This window comes from Panthera onca, chromosome B1, assembly GCF_046562875.1.
Source record: "Panthera onca isolate mPanOnc1 chromosome B1, mPanOnc1 haplotype 2, whole genome shotgun sequence".
Lineage (NCBI taxonomy): Eukaryota > Metazoa > Chordata > Mammalia > Carnivora > Felidae > Panthera > Panthera onca.
Genome location: NC_138342.1, coordinates 7,375,877 through 7,398,471, shown reverse-complemented (window position 1 = coordinate 7,398,471; position 22,595 = coordinate 7,375,877). Strand labels below are relative to the sequence as shown.

Below are 22,595 nucleotides of genomic sequence, written 5' to 3'. Positions count from 1 at the left end.
TAATTCACTGTTGTTATTGTATTTGCTCATTACATACCCTGATGGTCTGTTAGAAGCTCAGTCCCCTGACAGTCAAGACAAAAAAAAAAAAGAGAGAGAAAGCATTTGAAAAGATGATTTGTAAGACTCCTATTTTTCTTGGTTCGTTTGTTTCCTTTTGCCGAATCAAAATTTAAACAAACAAACAAAAAGGCAAAATGGGAAAAAGGTTTTGTGGGGTTTCTTGAAAAGTGGACATAAAGGGTTCTGGATTACTTTCTTATGAGCTAAATTAGATTATCTTTCTTTGTCTTTCTCGCCTCAAGAAGATTAAAAAGAAAATGAGGAGAAATTATTTACAAGGCACACAAAGAGGTCTAATTAGAAGACAAGCACTGGGGAAGCCAAGGCCAAGTGAAAAAGACCTTGGGTACCACAGGGGGAGCCAGGAGCTGTGCTGGAACCTTCTCCGCCAGCGTCTGGTTAACTCGGGCAGGTCATACCACTTCTCTGGGGCCACGTTTCCTCATCTGTAAGCTTAACAGGTTTGAGGAGAGGATATCTATCTTTCCACTGACCCTCATGCTCAGTGGAATCATTGAGGCTAAAACTCTGGAAAAGGAAGATGCTACATGCAGACCCCACCCTCCACTCTGCATCTGCAACCCATAGGCAGAGCCGGTCTCTTCTGGAATATTCTGCTTCCTTTTTCTGCCTTAGTAAACAAGAATTAGTGATTCCCTCAAGAGAGTCCTTCCTCCATCTAGGGATCTTCTCGTGCACAAATATTTCCTCTGCTGCCGTTCTGTGTGAGGGGATGACAGGAAGTCAGAGTTTTGGTGGGAGATGTTCACGCCAGTGATGACCATGAAGGGGGCAATCCTGGATCCATGTCAATAGAGAACCCAGAGCCTCTCTCTGAGTCAGGGGAACCCGAGTGCGGAGTGCCTCCCGAGTGGATCCCAGGAGCCTGAAGAAGGTTCAGAAAAGGGCTACCTCCTGGCGAGGTGTAAATTCAACATGCAGCAGTCAAAGCTGTGAACAAAAAGGAAAAGCAGGTCAGAGCCAGGTGGATGGTCTTGGAACTGCGTAGCCTTTCGAATTAGGAGTAAACGAAGATAGGAAGGGGCGCCCTGGTGGCTCATTTGGTTACGATTCTGACTTCGCCTCAGCTCACGATCTCAGGGTTCGTGAGTTCGAACCCCGCGTCCCGCTCTGTGCTGACAGCTCAGGGCCTGGAGCCTGCTTCGGATTCTGTGTCTCCCTCTCTCTCTGCCCCTCCCCGACTCGTGCTCTGTCTCTCTCTCAAAAATAAGCATTAAAAAAAGAAAAAACTGAAGCTGCTTCAGAACATGAGTCTGTCCTATATGCAGGCCACTCCCCTCTCTTTCTGCTATACATGTGGTGTCAGGCAAGGCAGGAACAGCCCCCAGAGCCCTTGGATTGTGATCTCCTGGTGTGCAGAGACTCAGGGAGTACCTTGCTGTATTCCTGGCTCTGAGCAGGGCTGAAGTCAGGCCTCGTCAGCAGTGTGTGCCTTCCAACAAAGGTCGCTTCCTATGGGGTCTCTAGGCGTGGGTTCACTGCGCCAATTCGGATGGGTGATGAGGCCACGTCCCATAGACAAGGGCTCCTGTTGTGTCTTCGTTGGCAGCTCAAAGTCCAGTATGACTCGGGCACCAAGGGAGAGAGAACTTCCCACAGCAGGGGCCACGCCATCCTGACGGGATCTTCTCCCAGGGCCCTGCCCCCTGGGTCTCCTCCCCAGAAACCAGCTGGGAGCCTTGCTGCACCCTACGGGGATCCTTCCTCTTTCCCTCGTTCATCAGACACTCGCTGTGGCATACAGTGGAGTCCATTACATGCAGAGTCCGTCCTGTGAAGGAACAGGTTTTACACCGAGATCTGTCCAACTCTGGAGCCTGGTTGACTGGAGCCCCGAGCCTTCATTTTGTCATCTGTGAGATGAGAACAACATGAGTTGCCCTCATCTGATTTGAAGGTCTGTTGTGAGGATTAAATTAGATCACCCAGTATGATACCTGGCACATGGCGGGTGCTTACTACCTGTTAATTTCGTTTCCTTCCTTCCCTCTCTGTTTCGAGGCAGTTCCCGACTCTGTGCTTGAGAAGTATAATAGGGTTATCCAGGGAATAGAACCAAAAGAATACATGCATGCCTGCCCGCAGAGAGAGATGTATTCTGAGAACCTGGCCCACACGATTGTGGGAGGTGGCAAGTCCAAAATCTACAGGGCAGGCCAGCAGCCTGGAGACTCATAGAAGAGTTGTATTGCAATCGGTGAATCCAAATTCTGCAGGACAGAGGCTGGACACTCAGGCAGGGTTTCCACGTTGAAGTCTTGAGGCAGAATTCCTTCTTCTTCCGGAAACCTCCATCTCGGGTTTTGAGGCCTCAGCTGATGGGGTGAGGCCCACCCACATTATGAGGAGTCGTCTGCCTCACTCAGAGTCCACCGATTTAAATGTTTATCGCATCTAAGAAATACCTTCTTAACAGCATCTAGGCTGGTGTTTGACCAGACCACTGAGCATCATAGTGTAGCCAAGGTGACAGACACATCAAATTACGCATTATTTTTTTTTTTTAACGTTTATTTATTTTTGAGACAGGGAGAGACAGAGCATGAACAGGGGAGGGTCAGAGAGAGGGAGACACAGAATCTGAAGCAGGCTCCAGGCTCCGAGCTGTCAGCACAGAGCCCGACGCGGGGTTCGAACTCACAGACCGCGAGATCATGACCTGAGCTGAAGTCGGACGCTTAACCGACTGAGCCGCCCAGGCGCCCCTCAAATTAAGCATTATTAAGGTGTGACTAGATGAGGGATAGCAATTAAAACATTTCTTTGTAGTCAACTCATTATTGAACGGACTGTCCTCTCAAATTCCTCTGGAAAGGGTCACCAGCTCAAATCTTCAGGGGCCAGTCAGTGTACACAAAAGTGTAAGATGTCCGGGATGAATGGTGGGCTTCATGAGCCCGAGAGTATAGGTCCTACGTAAATATGTTCAAGTTCAAACTTTAAAGAAAAAAAAAAAATGTGTAGCAAAAAAGCTGTACACTGGGTTCAGCAGTGAAGCACATAAATGATATCCAACATCTAGTCTCTGGCACATCAAATCCCCAAGATATGGGACTTCTAGACGCTCAGGGAGACATTTCCCAGGTTTAGAAGGAACCGTGCACAGGAACCTGCCATGTGAACGGCAGCTACCCACCCTACCCTCGCAGCTCAGGGCCTACCCTACCCACACCCTACCCACCCTACCCACACCCTACCCACACAGCTTAGGGCCCAAGCGGAAGAAACAAAATGGGCATCAATCACTTGGAAAAGTGGCTTGTGACCACTGACGTGGGGACTACTTTAAGGGACTCAGAAGTACCGCATCCTGCTGCAAAAGCCATTGCAATGGCCTCTCGTGCGCAAAAGAGTTGGAGAACCAGTTCGTTCTGGTCTCGGCTGGAGCTTCCTGTAATTCGCTGAAAAACTTCCAGAAATTGGCCTGACATTTGCAGAGGTCACAGAAAGTGATAAAACAGGCTGCAGAAAGATTCGGGCTGATCTGGTCTGTAGGTTTGCAAAAACTCTTCTCGATGTTACTAAAGTGTCATCTCACTCACGCTTCCACCTTGAACGGGCGTTACGTGTGGCAGACAGACACCACAATGCCCCCCCCCCCCCAGTTGTCTGTCTCCTGGTACTCACCTCCCTCGCTGTATAAGTCCCACCCCTGGAGTGGGAGCAAGGCCTGTGGCTGCTTGGAAACAGTAGGAAATGGGTGGTCATTTCTGTGGCTATGTTACCGCAGATTGCGACTTCCTCTTGTCCTCTTGGTTGGCATGCTTTGATGAAGCAAGTGACATGTTAGGGAGGTCCACATGGCAAGGAACTGAGGTCAGCCTCCAGCCAACAGACACCAAGGAACTGAGGCCCTCGGCCCAACAGGCCGCAAGAAATTGACTCCTGCCAGCTATCAATTGAGCCATTGAGCTTTCCAACCCTGGCCGACCCCTTGACTGAGGCCTCAGAAAAAGACCCTAAAACAAAGAACCCAGCAAGGCCATACCTATTTCTGATCCACTAAAACTGTGAGATAATAAGCATGTGTTGATTGACCTGCTAAGTTTGTGATCGTATTGATACACAGTCATAGATAACTAATAGATAAAAAAAAAAAAAAAAAAAGTATGGCACATTTTTTAGAAGAATTGATCAATTCTTTAGGAGAGAAAACGATCCTGTGGATTTATAAGGAAGAAAAAAAAAATCCTACGGACTTTCTCAGGGAGTAGACAGCCTCATGGATTGTATACAAGAGAAGGAAATCTCACAGACACACAAATTAAAGTTCACGGTGGTGCTGGTACAAAGTAAGGGTGATGCATAGCATGGTGAAGGTCATGGCTCTTAAAGGACTGTGCAGATGAATATGAGGTCGTGTTGGTTGGGCTGGACTCAAACTAGAATCCTAGGAGACTCTATAAAACAGCTACCCTTTCTAGATTGACTTCTCCTATTGTTGAAGACCCAGGCCATTGTATGGCGTTCATCTCTCAGAGGCTGAGAACAAAACGACAGTGCTATTTATACAGAACTACTCCAAGGCTCTACAGTCAACTTGATGTTGATATAGGGAAAGCAGTAGGTTATGGTTGGTCAATATTTTCAAAATTCTCATGAGGAACAAACATCTTATAGCTGGAGGCAGAGTGGCAGAAATTGACTTGGCCAAGGAGATCATATCACACAGACAGACATGACATGTTCTTACACTATATACTCTGCAGAACCTCACTGAAGCATTCAAAGCCATTCCCCAGACACAGGAAGAAAATTCTAGAGTTAAGTCCAATGACATAATCTCTAATGCCTACGAGGTATTGGATTAAGTGATGGAGTTGAATTTCCTGCTAACAAAACGACATGTGGGAATCCAATATTCTATTTACCTGGGAAAATATTGGGCAATTAACTCGCAGCCAAGGAAGCAGTCGCTGCATTTAGATTGGATCCGATCCTAACGGATGACCACCTGGTGCACCCAAGCACCCAAAACAAATGGCTGGGAAAAAGACCAAAATGATTGAATAGCTTAATTTTACTCTGTGTAAAGTCCCCATCAACAGTAGTTTCTAGAGTTTTTCTAGCTGATGCTTCTCAATCTCCTGAAGATACCACTCTATGTTGGTATCCTCAGCTATTATGAATAATCACAGGCTGGTTGTTCTCAAAAAAAAAAAAAAAAATCAGAAAATCAAAAAAAGAAACAACCCGTGGTCAAACAAATGAGGTAACATTTAATTCCAGGACCATAGATTTGCATCTCTCTAATCAAGCAACTTTGGATATATATATATATTTTTTTTTGTCTTTGGTGAAATATTTTGTCTTTGGTGAAATATTTTAATTGTCAACTGTCCTTCCTGTATATACTAAACTGTATTCTTTCGTCATTCTGAGTAAGAATCAGGTCCTAGATGAGGAAAATGACCACTCACATGCAGTCCATACGTGAGGGAGGTACTATACCTCTGCCCTTCCTTGTGCGTAGAATGGGGATGATGAGATAAATTATGACTTAGTTGGTTAGCAGAACAAGATTCAAAGCCTGATCAAGTACAGGTGTGTGCTCTTGACTCTGTGGCCACCCCACATTACTTCTGTGGAGATTAGCGCCTCTCTGACCTGATAGTCTCCTTCCCTGGGGACAACTGGCCTCAGAATCATTCTGCTTTGTCCCTATCCTTCCTGTAAATTTCTCCTCTCTCCTACTGAGAAATATAGACAAGGCCCATTTTGAGTCTGAGGCCTCAGACTTACTAAAAAGTCAGAAGCCAGTGTGATTTTGTACTAGACTTTGTGAGTTTATTCCTAGGTCCCCCCTCAACCTTCTTTGGGAATTTCTTTGGTTGAATTTGCCTTACCCGAGACAACCCGCATCCACTGACTATCCACCCAGGGGCACAAAAGCCCCGACCTCCCACCACAGCTCAGGACAGTGGTGAAGGTCCACGAGGCCAGCCTCAGAGCACAGCCTACCACCTCCTTCTGCCAATGTTATTCTGTTTCTTTCCTTCACTGGGGACTGATCCCAGGAGCTCAATGCCTACATGATTACGTTTTAGTCTATCTCCTCAGGAACCCGACATGCATCAATTTCTGAGGAGATACAGCATGAGTTGAACACGAGTTGAAGAAAGCCAACAGAGTAAGAACATTCTCACAGGATGTTGTGAGGATATGTGAAATGACAAATGATAGCCAGTAAATCTTACATAAGTTTTGAGCTGTCATTATTATCCTTATAATTCTAGGGTATTCATTATTACCATTCGTGATCTTGGAGTCAACAATCCAGCTGCACAAGTCATTGAAGGACAATTATGGCTTAAGAGCAATTTGTGTGATTTCTTAGAAGCCTGCAAGTTCACCGTGGGTGCATAGAATGAGAGCCTTCTGCAAAAACTGAACTTGATCTGACAGTTCATGAACAGAAGTGTAGTTTCACTGGGGCACCCGGGTGGCTCAGTCGGTTAAGTGTCCGACTTTGGCCCAGGTCGTAATCTCATGGTTCATGGGTTTGAGCCCCATGTCAGGCCCTGTGCTGACAGCTTGGAGCCTGGAGCCTGCTTCGGATTCTGTGTGTGTGTCTCTCTCTCTGCCCCTCCCCTGCTTGGTCTCTCTCTCTCTCTCTCTCTCTCTCTCTCTCGCTGTCTCTCAAAACTAAATAAACATTTAAAGAAGAAGAAGAACTGTAGTTTCACCACAGAATAAATGGAATTGCTCTTTCTCTGCCGGTCAGAATCTACTTGCCATATTGGGTACAGCTGGGAGTACAGGAAGGAAAAGATGAGAAATTTGAGGGGAACGACCAGGAAAACTCGAAGCAGGTGTTTAGCTCTCAAAATAAGTTGCCCCCACCTCCCTCGCCACCTCCTAGCTCACCGTGTCATCGGTCTGGCAAATACCCATTCATCCTCACTCGCCACTTTGGGGAAGCTACCTCCTCACTGCAAGATTTAACCAGTTTTGTCCATCTTTTTCCTTCTAGAACATATGTTTTGTCATTGTTGTGTTTGTTCCTTTGTTTTTATCACAGCACCGAGTGTTTTGCCTTGATTTGGATTTGGTTCCAATTTATTTCCCGTTCCTTGGGACAGGTTAGATGTGCTTGTGTTAGTTTCCCGGGGATGCCATCACAAATTACCATGAACGCGTGGCTTAAAACAACATGGATGTATTCTCCCACAGTTCTAGAGCCCAGAAGTCTAAAACCAAGGCATCAGCAGGCCTGTGCTCCCTCTGAAGACTCTAGAGGAGATCCTTCCTCACCTCCTCCACCTCCGGGTGGCTTCAGGAGTTCCCTAACTTGTGGCCACATCACGCCCGACTCTGCCTTCACTCTGCCATGTGAAGACATGGGTCTTCACACAGCATCCTAACATATTCTCTTCTCTCTTCTCAAAAAGGCCCATCGTTGGATTTAGGGCCCACCCTAATCCCGGAGGGTCTCATCTCTCAAGATCCTTAGCATGATTACATTTTCAAAGAACTTTTTTCCAACCTAAGTCAAATCCACACGTGCCAGATATACATACCTCTTGGTAGACACCCTTCAACCCACTGTAGCAGGTGGATATTGATTCCACCAGAGAACTGGTCTACAAGTTCTAAACCATCAAGTGGGTTAGGTCTACCCAGAAAGCAATGGGAATCTGGAGAAGGCAGGTTCTGAGGGTATATTTAAAAAGGAGCGAGCACGAAAACATGTGAAGGGGGACCAGATGGGTTTTGTCAACTGATCGTGCAGGAGGGAGGTACAGAAGAGGAGAAGGAAATCAGAGACTGCTGGAAAGCGTTGAGCCTCAAGTGCTAGGAGAATATTCAAGAAGAGAGGCTGGGTCCTGTGGGGTGATGTGCTCTTACTCTTTTTTTTGGCAGGATGTGAGACGTTTGGAAGAACAATTAATTGGCTTGTCCACTGGCTGTCTGTGCCTCAGTTTCCCCATGAGCCAGCGGCACTTCTCACTTTTGCAGGATGTGCCTGTGCAGTGAATTAACTGTGCTTCCCTGGTGGGCACTTGACTAGGATCAATGACAAGCAATAGAGCAGCAGTTTAAAAATGCTGATGTGAGGGGCGCCTGGGTGGCTCAGTCGGTTAAGCGTCTGACTTCGGCTCAGGTCATGATCTCGCGGTCCGTGAGTTCAAGCCCCGCGTCGGGCTCTGTGCTGACAGCTCAGAGCCTGGAGCCTGTTTCAGATTCTGTGTCTCCCTCTCTCTCTCTCTGACCCTCCCCTGTTCATGCTGTCTCTCTCTGTCTCAAAAATAAATAAACGTTAAAAAAAAAAAAAAAATTTAAAAAAAAAAAAAAAATGCTGATGTGACGCACGTCACGACGTGGGTGGGACAGGCTGAGTGGCCCACAGGAAGGACAGCTGGTCCCAAATGTTTGAGGCCTTGTAAAATGATGCGTACCTACTTCCACTATGGTCGTGAACAGAACTATCCTCCCCAGGCTCACAGATGCAATGGCCAACTTGGGAATGCTGAACCTTGCAAGGTCAGATCTCAACTGAATGCAAAGCAAGTAATCTTCACCTACGGTGATTAACATTCTTAATAACATTTTCTATGGCAGACTGAGGCTTTATGATTCTCTCAACGGTGTGCACTTAAAAACACGTGTCTCTAAAAACTGGAACCCTAAAGAATGATTTAAACCAGAGAAACCAGGTAGGGAGGAAACCTGTGGGGCTGGGCATTTTAGTTTTCCCAGAGGTTCGGGAACAAAATTCAACTAGGGAGGGAGCAGGGAACAGGGAGGGAACCTCTCCATTTTCTAACCTCTGCTCTTTGCTTGCAGTTGAAAAAGAAATAGGCTTTAACTACTTCTTATCCAGGTGAACGGCTCTTTACTTGCCAACTTTGTTAACATTGCCCTTAATGCACTGTGGGCAGTGGAACACCTGCCCCCACTCATTCTGTCTCCATTCCTCAGTTGTCTTCAGAGGCGCCTGGCCCTGGGCTTCTGGCAGTCGCTGGTTCTGGCTTCCCCTGCTGTGCATTTGGCATGGACCTGGCAGGGGATCAGAGAGACCTGACCTCTAGCGCTGGCTTGGCCACCAACCGACTTGGTCACTCTAACCAGACCCTTTCTGCTCTCTCGGGGTCCCTGTTTCCTCATCTGTACTTGGAGCTGAGAAGGATGCCTGCCATTCACTGCCAAGGGTTGCTGTAAATAGAAAATAGAAAAAGACTTTAAGTTCAACTCTCTTTTTTTTATTTCAGAGAGAGAGAGTGGGGGGGGGAGGAGCAAAGAAAAAGAGAGAGAAGGATAGAGAGAGAGAGAGAGAGAGAGAGAGAGAGAATCTTAAGCAGGCTCCACACTCAGCACAGAGTCTGATGAGGGGCTCGAGCCAAAGACCCTGGGATCACGACCTGAGCTAAAAGCAAGAGATGCTCAACTGACTGAGCCATCCAGGAGCCCTTCAACTCTCTTCTTAAACTTAAAAAGATGAAAGCAAATTATCTGGAAAAGTAATGGTAGCTTTCAGGATGTTGGATTCTTAAGGTGCCTCTCACAAGAGGTGGAGGAAATTCCCAGAATCTTTCCCATGCTCTTAATATGGGACTAGTGGAAGCCATGTAGGCAAATGTCACATGGGCTGCAGGAGCACAGAAATGCTCTGACATGATATAATGAAACCAAGGGCCTCCTTCTCAGTGCAGGGACAGGTCAGAATTTCCCTGGCGGCAGAGGGACCCACAGGATTCTGCACACTAAGCGCACAGCTCACTGCTGTGGATGAGCCCAGATGGGCAGGTCGTTTGTCTATTCTTTACTGATGCATCTCTTGGTATCTTACGCACATTCCTGAGGCCAGTTACCCAGTGTGCTAGGAGAGAAAAGATTCCCAGGATATGCCTCCACCGTCAAGCCCCTACGCCAGGGGAACACGAACGCACGAACAGGCAGATACAAGGCCCCATGATAAAATAAGGTTGCTTGTTTACTTGTTTCTGGCCTGTGTCCCCAACAACGGCAAGATTCATGAGGCAGACTCCATCCATCTTCTTTAACAACTGCATCCCACTGCCTAGCATACAGCCTGGTGCGGAATAGATCTGATACCTGTTTGCAGAGCTAATGAATCAACGGATTCGTGAACAAATGAACGAATGGTAAAACAGAGATATGTCAAAAGTACTAAAAAGGAAGCAGCACAGAACTCAGGGGAAACGAGCATTCGAACTAGACCCTGAAGAATGGAAATTATTTTTGCCAGATAGAGAGGAGGGTCCCCCACCCAAAATAATCTACTCAGTGATGTGGGGGCTTGCAAAAGTACAGCTGGAGAGAGGGCAGTGTGGGGCCCTGACAGGGGGACAGGGCGGGAGGGAGGGAGGGAAGGCTTTGGGGCAGGGATCTTGGCTCTCGTGGGGATGAGTGTGGATTTTGTGGAGAAGCGGTAAAGATTTTCAAGCAGGGAGGTGAGTTGATAATAATCTGCTAATGAGAAAGCTCACCCCCGCTGCTTTACAGTAGGGGGATTGGAGCCTGAGAGGCCAAGGAGGCAGTTAAGGGGTTGATACTAGGGGCCAGACCAGAGATAAGGAGAGAAGAAAGAAAGAAAGAAAGAAAGAAAGAAAGAAAGAAAGAAAGAAAGAAAGAAAGAAAGAAAAGGGAAGAAAGAAAGAAAGAAAGAAAGAAAGAAAGAAAGAAGAAAGAGGGAGGAAAGGAGGAAAGAAAGAAAGAAAGAAAGAAAGAAAGAAAGAAATAACAGGAAAGAAAGAAAGAAAGAAAGAAAGAAAGAAAGAAAGAAAGAACAGGGAAGAGAGAAAGAAAGAAAGAAGAAGAAAGAAAGAAAGAGAAAGAAAGAAAGAAAGAAAGAAGAGAGAAGAAAGAAAGAAAGAAAGAACAGGGAAGAGAGAAAGAAAGAAAGAAAGAAAGAAAGAAAGAAAGAACAGGGAAGAGAGAAAGAAAGAAAGAAAGAAAGAAAGAAAGAAAGAAGAAAGAGGGAGGAAAGGAGGAAGGGAAGAAAGAAAGAAAGAAAGAAGAGAGAAGAAAGAAAGAAAGAAAGAAAGAAGAGAGAAGAAAGAAAGAAAGAAAGATAACAGGGAAGAAAGAAAGAAAGAAAGAAAAGAAAGAAAGAAATAACAGGGAAGAAAGAAAGAAAGAAAGAAAAAGAAACAGACAGACATGGGGTGTCTGGGTGGCTCAGCGGGTTAAGTATCCAACTTCGGCCCAGGTCATGACCTCTCAGTCTGTGGGTTTGAGTCCTCAGGCTCTATGCTGACAGCTCAGAGCCTGGAGCTTGCTTCGGATTCTGTGTCTCCCTCTCTCTCTGCCCCTCCTGCTTGTTCTCTCTCTCTCTCTCTCTCAAAAATAAATAAGCATGAAAAATACATATAAAGAACCAAAGACAGAATAGAGCCCCTCAGGGTGAGGAAAAGAGGCAGCCTAGCAAGCATCAGGGGATCGACTCGGGATCTGGAACCAAAGCACGGAGGTGGCGTGATGGGGGCAAGAAAGAGAAGACTCAAGTTTAGTGCCCAGGCTGCTGGTTTGCAAACTATGTGAGCAAAGAGGCTGCTCACGGGGGAAAGTCTGCTGGAGGATAACCTCACAGGAAGGTCCGGAAAATAGATGCCCGTGTCTAGAGCTTAGAAGTCAGAGTACCGATGCAGACATGAATCAAGCTTCCCCCAGAGAAATAGAAAGCGATGAAATAGATCAAATAACACAATAATTCATTTTTGCGATCACAAAATAATGAAAAAAAAAAGTAAAATGTGAAATACGGAACTAACACCATCACCTTGCTTTGTGGGGATGTACCCCGTGACGAACTACATGCAAACAACTCATTAAATTTTTTATTTATCACTTCGCAGCCGGTAGGCTGCACACAAAATCCTAGATGGAAGGTCTCCAGGCACCGGGAAGCATTTCCCAGAGTCCTTCACTCCCACACACACACACGTCCCCAAGGGGCCTCCGAGGGTCAGGTGCTGACCACAGCCCCCCTTCCCCCCTCCCCCCACTCCCCACCCCGTGCATCTCTACCCTGGGGCGGCGGGGGGGGGGGGGGGGGGGGCACGGTGCATGAGCTGGCTTATGGGACACGAACACAGCTACAAGTTAAGACAAAAGGAAAATTACAACTGGGACAAGTCGGTGAAGGAGTCTCTCTCAGAGGTCAGGGAAGATTCCCCTGGGGGGCGGGCGCCTACACGGAGCTCAGAAGCAGGAGGAGAAGGCAGGCAATAACCAGCATCTGGAAGAGAAAGGGGATTAGGAGTAGAGAAAGTCCAAGGACTGAGGAGAAGGAAGTGTGCCCCACGTGGGGGGAACCAGGACGAGGGGGTCAGCGGAGCTCAGGAGAGGAGCATTAGCAGAGGAAACTCACCAGGAAACACCTGCTAAAGCTCACAAAATACCTGCAGAAGAAATGCAAGGATATTAAGCACGGCTAATTAAATAAAGAAAGGATGCATCACAGTGATGGTTTATGATAGCGAATGCCTTCCTGAATTTGACCAAATCAACTCAATTTAAAATAATTTTTTTCACAGAAGACTCCACGGCAAAGTATCTAAATCATACAGAATTTCAATAAATATTACTCGAATCTGAATTGCTCTTGCTAAGTAATCCGCCTGCCTTCACTGGATGCTGTTCTGTCTGCTAGCTGGGGGTCAAATTCAACTCGCGAAGGAGGCATCTAGAACGTTCCTGGGCCCCCCGCCCCGGGCGCTGTCCTTGTTTGTCCTTGCCTCCCCTCGACCACATGACGAAGGTGTGATTCTCTTCCTTTCACAGAGCAATGTCACGAGACTCACACAGCTTGAGGAGGGGGCCACACTGAGCCTGCTGACGTGGGGGAGAAGCCCACGTTTTCATCCTGACTGGGACACTTCTTCCGCAGCCCCCCCACTCCCACTCCTTGTGAAATAAAGCTCTTACACTAAAAATATATACACATTTTTAAGTAATTACATTACTTTAAACGCAGATTTTTTTAACCCCAACGGAAATGCAAAGAGAGATTTGGAGTCGCGTGTGAGATGTTCATTACTTAAATCTGACTGGGTGGCTGTTTCCATGAATGAATGCACTTAATTAATTTTTTCCCCTCACCTCTTGCTATTTCCTGACTGCCATCTATTTGCTTTCATCCCAGGGGCAAGAGAAGGACAACAAAAGAAGCTTCCAGTCATTTGAAATTCCAGGACTTCAGTCTGCCAAAAAATAGGTCAGAATGTTTACTTGTTTATTAATGGAGGAGTGAAAAGTTTGATTCTGTGGCAACAAGCTGCCAACACACACACACACACACACACACACACACACACACACACAATGTTAATGTGATAGAATGTTATTGCTGCCAGTGGTATCTTAGAGGTCAGCGGTCACATGGAGACCGAGGTCCCGAAGGAAAAGAAATTCATGTGGGTTGAATTGCCAGCTGGTGTGAGATGCAGGCAAAGGTTGAGAAGCCCCGAGGCATCCACAGCATTTCAGACCAGGGCTGTTGGAACCACCCACCAGGTCTCTACACAGCCTGAGAGATAGCCACCAAGAGGGAAGTTTCCATTCTCAGCTGGCGAACAATCTAATGATGAATCTTTGATGAATCAGGCCAAGAGACCACCACAAGGAGGATCGAGGAAGCCATGTGCCCACATGGACGCTTCTCTTTGTCCTTCAGCTGTGCAAATATTTACTGAGCAGTTGTGGCATTGGGACTTGCACAGGCTAGGGAATATGCAGAGAAGAGAGACAAAGCCCCACCTCCAAGGGGCTCATCGCCACGTCTGAAGGCTCAGCGTAGGGGCTCGCTTGTTGAAATGGCAAGATTCCCATCCTGATGCCCAATCCACCTCCGCCATTGACCAGGAGCCAGACCCTGGACAATACCCTGATGCCCAGAGGGGCTGCCGGTCCCCTCCGAGAGCTCCCTCGCCCAAGCCCTGCCGGAGCAGTGTCTCTGCCCAGAGTCACGAGAGGGTCTCAGCGAGGTATACCACACTCCTTGCACTCCAATGCACTTGCACTCGGGTGCAACCGAGTGCACCCGAGTGCAACCGAGTATTGGGTCAACCTCCCAACACTCATCCGGCCTCTACTATGTGCCCGGCACGGGGACCTTCTTAGCATCGTCAGATTGACTTGAGGAACTGTTCTCCCTAAAAAGAGTAAATGGATGCCTGTAAAACAGCATATTTGAAACATTGTCAAAACCACACGAAGCAAAGCAAAATTTGTGGCTGTTCTCAGACTTCTTCAATGTTTACATTAAATACATTTGAATAATGCATTTGAAGTCAGTTTTTCTTATTTCTTGACAATAGCAGGAGATGGGAGATGGAAGGGTTAGAAGCCTTCCTTCAAATGGAGATGGTTGCAGCAATTACGTGCATCAAAGTAATATTTACAGCTACATTTGAAAAAAAGAGAGAGAGAGAGAGAGAGCAGGGCTTTTTTCCGCAGCAAATTATTTCAGGATGTGTCATAGCATGCTCAAGATATATTAAAAAGAGCAACAGACAATGTTTCTGCAACCTGTTCCAAACCATTTATAAACCCAAATTTTAAAAAAAAATCCCATATGCATACAAATCTCTGTACCACTGCATATTGTATAATGAAAGTATTATATGCATATAAATTAGTATTTGAGATATATAAAATCAAAATGTCTGAAAACTACATATTTGGGTCTACTATCTTACTTTAATAACTATCGCACTGATTAATTCATTCTTCGGACAAATTACCATTACCAGCATTTGCATGCGGCAGGAAGGAAGGTGCTGGGGGCAGGCTGCTGGGGCACAGAAGCGGCCTGAGGGCACTGGGTTTCAAGGTCACCTGACCTGCTCACTCACCCAGCGACCTCATGCTCACAAGCCCATTTCCATCTCAGCGCCTCATAGATTTCAGAAATGGAATCTGAAACTGAATGAGCGGGTTGCCTGGTCCCCCACTGACCCCTCTATTAAAGTAGTTCCTGTGTAGCCTGCCTGGAACATAGCAGGTTCTCAATAAATTACAAGGGCAAACGCTCACTGAGTGAGTGCTCACCGTGGGCGAGGCACTATTTTAAGTGTTTAACAGGTAGCGTCTGCCTGGATCCCCATATTCACAGTCTTATTAGTCTCCCTTTTTGTAAATGTTTTTTATTGGTTTCGAGAGAGAGATTCCGCGCAAGCAAGGGAAGGGGCAGAGTGAGAGAATCCCAAGCAGGCTCCACGCTGGGAGCGCAGAGCCCCACGTGAACCCATAAACCGTGTGGTCGTGACCCGAGCCAAAATCGATCCAAGAAGAACACAGGATCGCATCCATATCCACCACCCACGGCCTGTCTACACTGCTGATATGAATGTGTCCTAGAACACGCCATGGAATTCATCAGGCTGAACCTCCAATCTCCACTTCTGTTCCGCGTCGTGTCCCCACATGTGTAGAAAACAGAAACCTACTGACGCGTGTTTTCCAATCGGGTCCAAACTCAAATCCATAGTTAAATGCCGGACGTGTACCAGCCACCGCGGAAGGAATTTTGGCATCTACTCCTCACAATAATGCTCTGAAGTAGCTATTATTATTCCCATTTTATAGATGAGAAAAGAGAGTCTGCCAGAGGTTACCGTTTCGGTCAGTCACAGACCTCATAACTGGGACCAGCTGGATTGCGATTCAGGGTCTAACCCCAAGTCGAGTGCCATTTCTGAGTTCTCGGCGATCACGACTTTCTGCTTTGCGGGCATGTACGTGTGGATTGCGGTTTCTGTTCCCATGAGTCTCCAATCTGCTCGCGCCAAACTCTCTGCTGCGAAGAAGGGGCGTGAGCATTCCGCTCCCGAGAAGAACGTCCACATCCTTGACACAGCCTCTTAGCCGCACCCCCTGGGAGCTTCGTAGAAATGCAGAGTCTCAGGCCCTGGCCCACTGAATCAGACACTCAGCTGTTGGAGCCCAGGCACCTGTGTTTAAACATTCCTCCCGGTGACTCAGGTGCCCACTCACGTTTGACGGCCTCCCTTTTAGCATCGTTACTGGCAGGTGCAAAGCCTCGGAGCTGGAGAGGCGGCCTCTGCACCCAGCACTCACCCTGCCCCTACCCACCGCCTCCGGGGAACAGGAAGGAGGGAAGAAGACGCAAGGTAGGGGCGCAGGGGCAGGAGGAAGGTGGGAGACGTCAGTGCGCTGGGGACAGGGAAAGCCAGAGAGGAAGACGCAGCCCCTGCCATTCAGATGTTCAATCTGTGGTGGGGGGGAGAACGTAATCGCTTCTATTACAGACCCTGAGACACTGGGCCACGTGCAGTGACAGATCCTGGGGGGCACCAAGGGTCCGGGAGGCTAAGGGCTGGCCCACGAGGTCCCCAGCTTTGCCTTCACACTCCGAGCGCGAGTCTCTTTCCCCATTCTTGACCACGGCACTGTGGTAGATACTGTGGCTCCCGCGCCCCACGCTCAGACCCTCCCCACGCTCACCTCGGTCACTATCCATTTGTTCCCTTTGGCCACCAACAAAGTTGGAATAGTTAATTCCCCAAGGACGAGGTGCAGGTGGCTGTAACTCCTCGGGGGTCAGGAGGGCCAGCGGTCATCTTCCCTGATCCCACACTGGGAAACTCCCTGCGGGCCTCCCACCAGGCAGTCCTCCGCCCAGGAGACAGATGGGGCAAAGGCCCCTGCTGTTGTTACCCTTGACCTCTCTGGTCTCCCCTGCCTGCCCCCAGCTGCCCTGGGCGTCCATGGCACCGACAGACGCATAAGAATATTGCTCCTTCTGGCCCGCCTCACTGCGCAGAAAGGGGAGTATCTTTCTGCAAGATGTGGCCGGCTGAGAGCGTTACAGAGGGCCCGAGTGCTTTCACAGAGGGTGCGTGGACCGTGGTGTGGTGCCGCATCCCCCTCCTGGGCTTGCCCGCAAGGAGCTCCCCTTAGTAGATGCTCAGTGAACACTGCTGAAAGGACAGGAGGAAGAAGGGCAGGAGGGACCCACGGGAGGCCATTGGCTTGTACGATGCCCCGTGCCTGGCACAGGCTGGATGCTTAAATAGGTGACAGAAGGAACGTCTACCGGAAGGCAAGCAGGAGGGAAGCAGAGAGAAGACAGAGTAAGTTGGGGAGGCCAGGGGAGAGGGTGGAGGCCGGGGACTCGGGAGTCGTCCGCCCGAGCTAAGCTGGACGCCCAGGTCACCCCACGCTGCCTCTCTGGTCCTCTGTGACGTAACCCCGATGTTGTTGTTTTCATTTCTCGGTATTTGTCAGGGACGTGGATGGCTCCTATGAGAGTGATCACAACTCACAACACATGCTTTCTGTCCCCAGACCACTTAAAACCTAGTTGAGGAAAGGAAAAAACACGGGAAGGCTTAACAATGAGATTTAAGTAAGAAATGCCTAACTCCACACTGCCTTTCGACTCTCCTCTTGTGTTGGGAGAGCAGAGAAATGCCGGGGTGTTCAGAGGCAGGGAGGTTCACCGGTCCTGGGGGGGTGGGGGGGTAAGGGGGAGCCCCTGAGCAGGTAGAGAGGGGCAGGGCTCCCCCAGCCCGAAGGGTCCTGGGAGGTGAGAACGTTCACACTTCCAGAGTTTTCCCCAGGATCCCTCAGGGAGCTGCGTACCCCCAAATGTGGCTTGTGTGTGTGTGTAAACGTAAAATCGGTAAGAGGAGGATTCATGCAAATAATCAAAGATTCCTTTAACAGAGAAGGAGCCCATTCATTCACTAGTTAAATATGAGCGTGGACTTGATTCCACCTCGAATGGGTGCCAGCGGAGCAGAGGAGGGCTCTGGTGGCCACGTGGGAAGCTAGGGGAACACCCACTGTCAAGGTCGGCCTTGCCTCTTGCTGAGACTGTTATACCCGAGTCCTTCCCTTGCCAGTAGATCCCATGTGCCCCCGCATGGCCTCCCTGAGATGCATCTTGGAGCGTTATCCGGCAGCCTACCAAGCCCCACATGCCTCCAGGACCACACGGGCCTTCTAGTTCGCCCCTGCGGGCTCCCCACTCTCTGAGCACACCGCTTTCCAGACCTCAGCTCCTAAAGCTCCCTGACGCCAATCTGCACCTCCCTCCAGTGCTGGAGAGGAAGGAGGGCGAGCCCTGCCTGCAGACGGGCTGTGCTATAAACGTGCAACCACCAGCTCCCCCGGGGGCTTAACCTGGGCTTGGGTCAACCCAGTGACAAAATGAAAGGGCCAGTTCATGGTCCCGTTTGCACTAACATTCCGTAATTAGCCCTAACGTCAGGATACAGATTCTTGCCCAACAAGAGTTGCCAAGACATTTGGTGAAATGATTTATGTAAGGCGCACAGTCAACCAGCACAGCTCAGACAGCCACACAGAGGGAAGAAGGCAGTGACTTTAGGACTTTCGAGTCACTTTCATTTCTCTCTAGATTATCTTAAAAATCGGGTTAGCAACCCGTATCAACGGTCTTCCAAAAATTAGAATTTTAGTCTACTGCCGTCTCTGAATGTCAGAGGCAGTGCTTAAGGTGAGAAATGTCACCGAGCCGGTTAATCTTGGAGGTTTGGGACAGGGAGTGGACTGGCAGGTGAAATCACCCTGACCCCCTCCCCAGGGGATCTCTTGCGCAATTCTGCTCCAGCGCTGGGTGCCTGGGGAGACCCAGAGGGGACCATACACATCACACCCGCGGGGTGGATCAGGAATTAAACTCCATGCCAGGAGCTTGACCCTGGAGACAGGACCAAATCCCATCTCTATGGGACCAGAAAAACACACCATCCAAACTTTGTTCCCATGGATGAGTAAGGCGTAAGTGCACCCGCCTACCTAATCAGATCCCGTTCTGATTGGCAGCAACTTGGGGTGGGGGGAGGGAGGATGAGTATAATTTAGTGCCCTTTAAAGATTAAAAATTATTAAGCACATTACCTTATTAAGAAGGGTTAAAGTTGAAACATAATTCAGAAATCAAAAATCTTTATTTGCAACGCGCCTTAAATATAGAAAACCACAAACGCTGGAGGTCACCTTTGTGCATCTCATATACGGGGAACCCCCCACCACAACGTGGACACCTGCCTGCATAGGCCCGAGGTGCAGAGGAAGGCCTGCGGCCCTCAGGCCCAGAGGTGGAAGGAGGAAGGGGTGGGGACCAAGCTATCCCGCCATCCGGCCGCGTCCCGTCCGCATGTGGCCGTGTTACGGATGCTGTTGACAGAAGGAAGCAGGGAGCGTCCTTGTAAGCACCTGGCGAGAGGCAGCTTGCTAACCAACACATGGGCCTCGCTTGAGCATAAAGAGGACACATGGGACCTCCGTGAAGTCGTTCTTTCACTGTCACCCTGGGCTGTCAGGCCGCAAACAGTGTTGAGCCCAGGAGCCTTTTCAGGGAGCTTCTCGGCTGCAGGAGTCCAGGAAGCCTACTCGGCCCCCTCCTTCCCAGGTTCCAGCCTTCCTCTTCTCCCTCTCCCCTTTGGGGACTCAGCTGGAATAACAACGCTGCTCCCCGCCCTGCTGATGCTTCCTCTGCTAATTCACTTGGCTTGCACTGACGCACAGAGAGCTCTGGGGTGCAGAATCCCCGGGGGACTATGACATATGAATGAGCTCCATCGCTCTGGGACCCCGCCGAGAGGCAGAGCGGATCAGATAAGCCACTTTCAGACAACCTGGACAATCGGGAGGAGGCTCCCAGGGGCTGAGAGCTGGGCGGTCTACGTTGCTGCTATGGGCTTGAAAATAATAAGGGTGCAGAGCGGGGAAAGCCCACCCGCCAGAGCGGAGCCTCGCTCAGTGCCCGGCAGGCGGTGTTCCCTTCCGCTCTTTATGGGGGTCAGAAGACCCCACTTCTGCCTCCCAAGGGTCTAAAACTTGGAACAAATTGGACACCATGGTCTCTGATGGGCTTTGCAGCATTAACGGTCTTTAATTCTAAAAACAGGGGAAGCCAAGGTCAGAGGGAGGACAGAATGCTAACTTCCAAGCTCAAGTTCTTTCTAGAACCCTGAGGAGAGTGTAGCTCCCCTTCGTCACCCCTGGGCTGGGGCTTGCACCCTGCCTGCCCTGGGTGTGCTGTCTCCCAGCAGTGGCCTGGCTTGCCACACCCACATCAACCTCCCTGTACGCAGTCACAAAAATGTGTCATTTACATGTCACATGTCACATGTCACATGTCACGAACTGCAGGTCTGGGGAGCCTTCTGAGGCCTTAATCAAAGACCAGGATGTCAGGGAAGAGGCCATGTGTTGAAAGTGGAGAGAGAGTGAGAGGGAGAGAGAGAGCTCTCAGGCCCCAGATAAATGATCTGCTCCTTACTGGCTGATTTACTGTTAATTTCTGCAAAATCTCAGGCAGCTGGAAAGGATGCCAAGAGCCAACCACAAGGACTCTGAGACGCAGCTGTAAATGCCTCCGGGATTGGCCACCGCCTGTGGGTGAGGGCGGGGGAGGCAGCGAGGATGTGGGGATCGGACAGGCTGGTGTGAGATCCCTCACTCTCTGTGGGACTGAGCCCTCTGAATCTCCCATCTCCTCATCTGTAAATTTGGGACAATGAGAGCCACCCCACAGGGTCCCTCGGGGTGTTAAAATGGTAAACAGAGGACAACGGGTAAGCAGGGAGCTAGACTCCTGGAAGGTGGTCTCCTAGTTACTAACATCTCCCAGTTTAACTCTTCTGTGCCCAGTGTCCCAGCCACCAGCCAGGCCTCATAAATATTTACACCCAGCCTGTGTTGCGATGCTCAATTAATTTCTCCGGTGACGCACTTTGAGGGCCTCGGAGGATAGGTGCTGTGCAAGGCCCCGAGATCGTTAAAGGCACAAACAAGTCGGCTCACACAAGCGGCATCCTCCAGAGCCTTCTGTGGCCCCAGAGCTTTTTCAGATCATTGCCCGAAATCCAGGCAAGATGTGCTTCCGAAAGCACCCTGTCCAAAGGGGAACGTGGTGACCAGGCAAAGCCCTGATTAGAAAATGGAGAGAGACCTGTGCAGATAACTGACGACCGAAAAAAAATCCAAGTGGCCTAAAACCACTTGAAAAAGAAGAAGAATTCAGTCTCACTGGTCATCAGGGAAGTGAAACAGGCACCGTAAGGGATCAACAAACAGGCAACATTGTTTTAAAGGATGGGATTTAATAGTGTTGGGATGCGGTGAGATGTTCCCTTCCCGCTCTGTGGATTAGCGTCTAAACGGACCCAACCCACGTGGAAGGAAACTGCACGATCCACAGCGAGGGGCTTGGAAGATCCATGTTGCCTGACCCCTTCACTGTGCCTGGCGGAGTCTCTCCATGGAAATATCTGGTGATTAGATTAAAATGTGCCCTGCAACATTATTCACCATAATGGAAACTAGCGAGAACCTGAATGTCCCCTCTAAAAATCACACAGGCAATAAACATCATGCGTTTGAATAACCGCTGAAGATCTAGAATGTATCTTTAACATCAATAGCCCATAGTTGGTTCTGCTAGTTTTGCTACTTACGTGTTTCAATGTACTCACACATCCTCAGAAGCACATACACACATGTAGAGGGGATTTGCCAAAATATTACCTGGGGTGTTGATTGTTATTTTCTTCCACGTTTTTCTGTTTTCCGTATTCTCTATAATGAGATGTGATTTTAGATCTAGAACAATGCGAACATCAAGAAATCGTTCCGGGGGCTCCTCCTGGGTGGCTCAGTTGGTTAAGCGTCTGACTTCAGCTCAGGTCACAGTCTCACAGTCTGTGAGTTCAAGCCCCGCATCGGGCTCTGTGCTGACAGCTCGGAGCCTGGAGCCTGCTTCAGATTCTGTGTCTCCCTCTCTCTCTGCCCCTCCCTGCTCTCCCTCTCTCTGTCTCAAAAATAAATAAACATTGGGGCGCCTGGGTGGCTCAGTCGGTTAAGCATCCGACTTCAGCTCAGGTCACGATCTCGCAGTCCGTGAGTTCGAGCCCTGCATCAGGCTCTAGGCTGACGGCTCAGAGCCTGGAGCCTGCTTCTGATTCTGTGTCTCCCTCTCTCTCTGCCCCTCCCCCGTTCATGCTCTGTCTCTCTCTGTCCCAAAAATAAATAAAACGTTAAAAAAAATTTTTTTTAAATAAATAAATAAACATTAAGAAAAGAAGAAGAGAAAAGAAATCATTTTATAGGTTGATCTGGGGAAAATGCCTGTAACAGCAGCCCATCCCGCTGGGGAAGGTATGTAACCGAATGCGGCTGACGCTTACCTTGGCTCTCTTTTCTGCCCTAGGTCATGGCCTCGAATCAACAGTGCCACCGGTGAGTCAGGGGCCTTCAGTCACCTAAGCGGTGGGAATGCCACCATGGGTCTGTTACTCTTCTTTCCCTTTTCTGCTTTCCCTTCGATAAAACTATTGGCCTGTTCGAAATGGCATCAGCCACTTAGGGTTTCTCCCCCTGGTCGCTTCCGGGTGCAGCCCGGTCTGTGACTTCCACAGGCTTTGGGAAGCTGGCAGGTGGAGGGGAAAACCCTGTCTCTCCTCCACTTATTAGCTGTGTAGCCTGGGATGAAGCACAGATCCCTCTGGGTCCGAGTCCCTTCATCTGTAAAATGGGTAAAAGTCAGCCTA

At 49.0% G+C, this 22,595-nt stretch overlaps 1 protein-coding gene across 1 annotated transcript in view; it reads left to right on the top strand.

The window, feature by feature from the left end:
- CLNK (cytokine dependent hematopoietic cell linker) overlaps positions 1-22,595 on the top strand; it is a 162,698-nt gene that overhangs the window by 64,605 nt on the left and 75,498 nt on the right. Inside the window, exons 3-4 of the mRNA XM_078446262.1 lie at positions 13,193-13,264; positions 22,256-22,284. Coding sequence (XP_078302388.1) covers positions 13,193-13,264; positions 22,256-22,284 — 101 coding nt within the window. The remainder of the gene's footprint in view (positions 1-13,192; positions 13,265-22,255; positions 22,285-22,595) is intronic.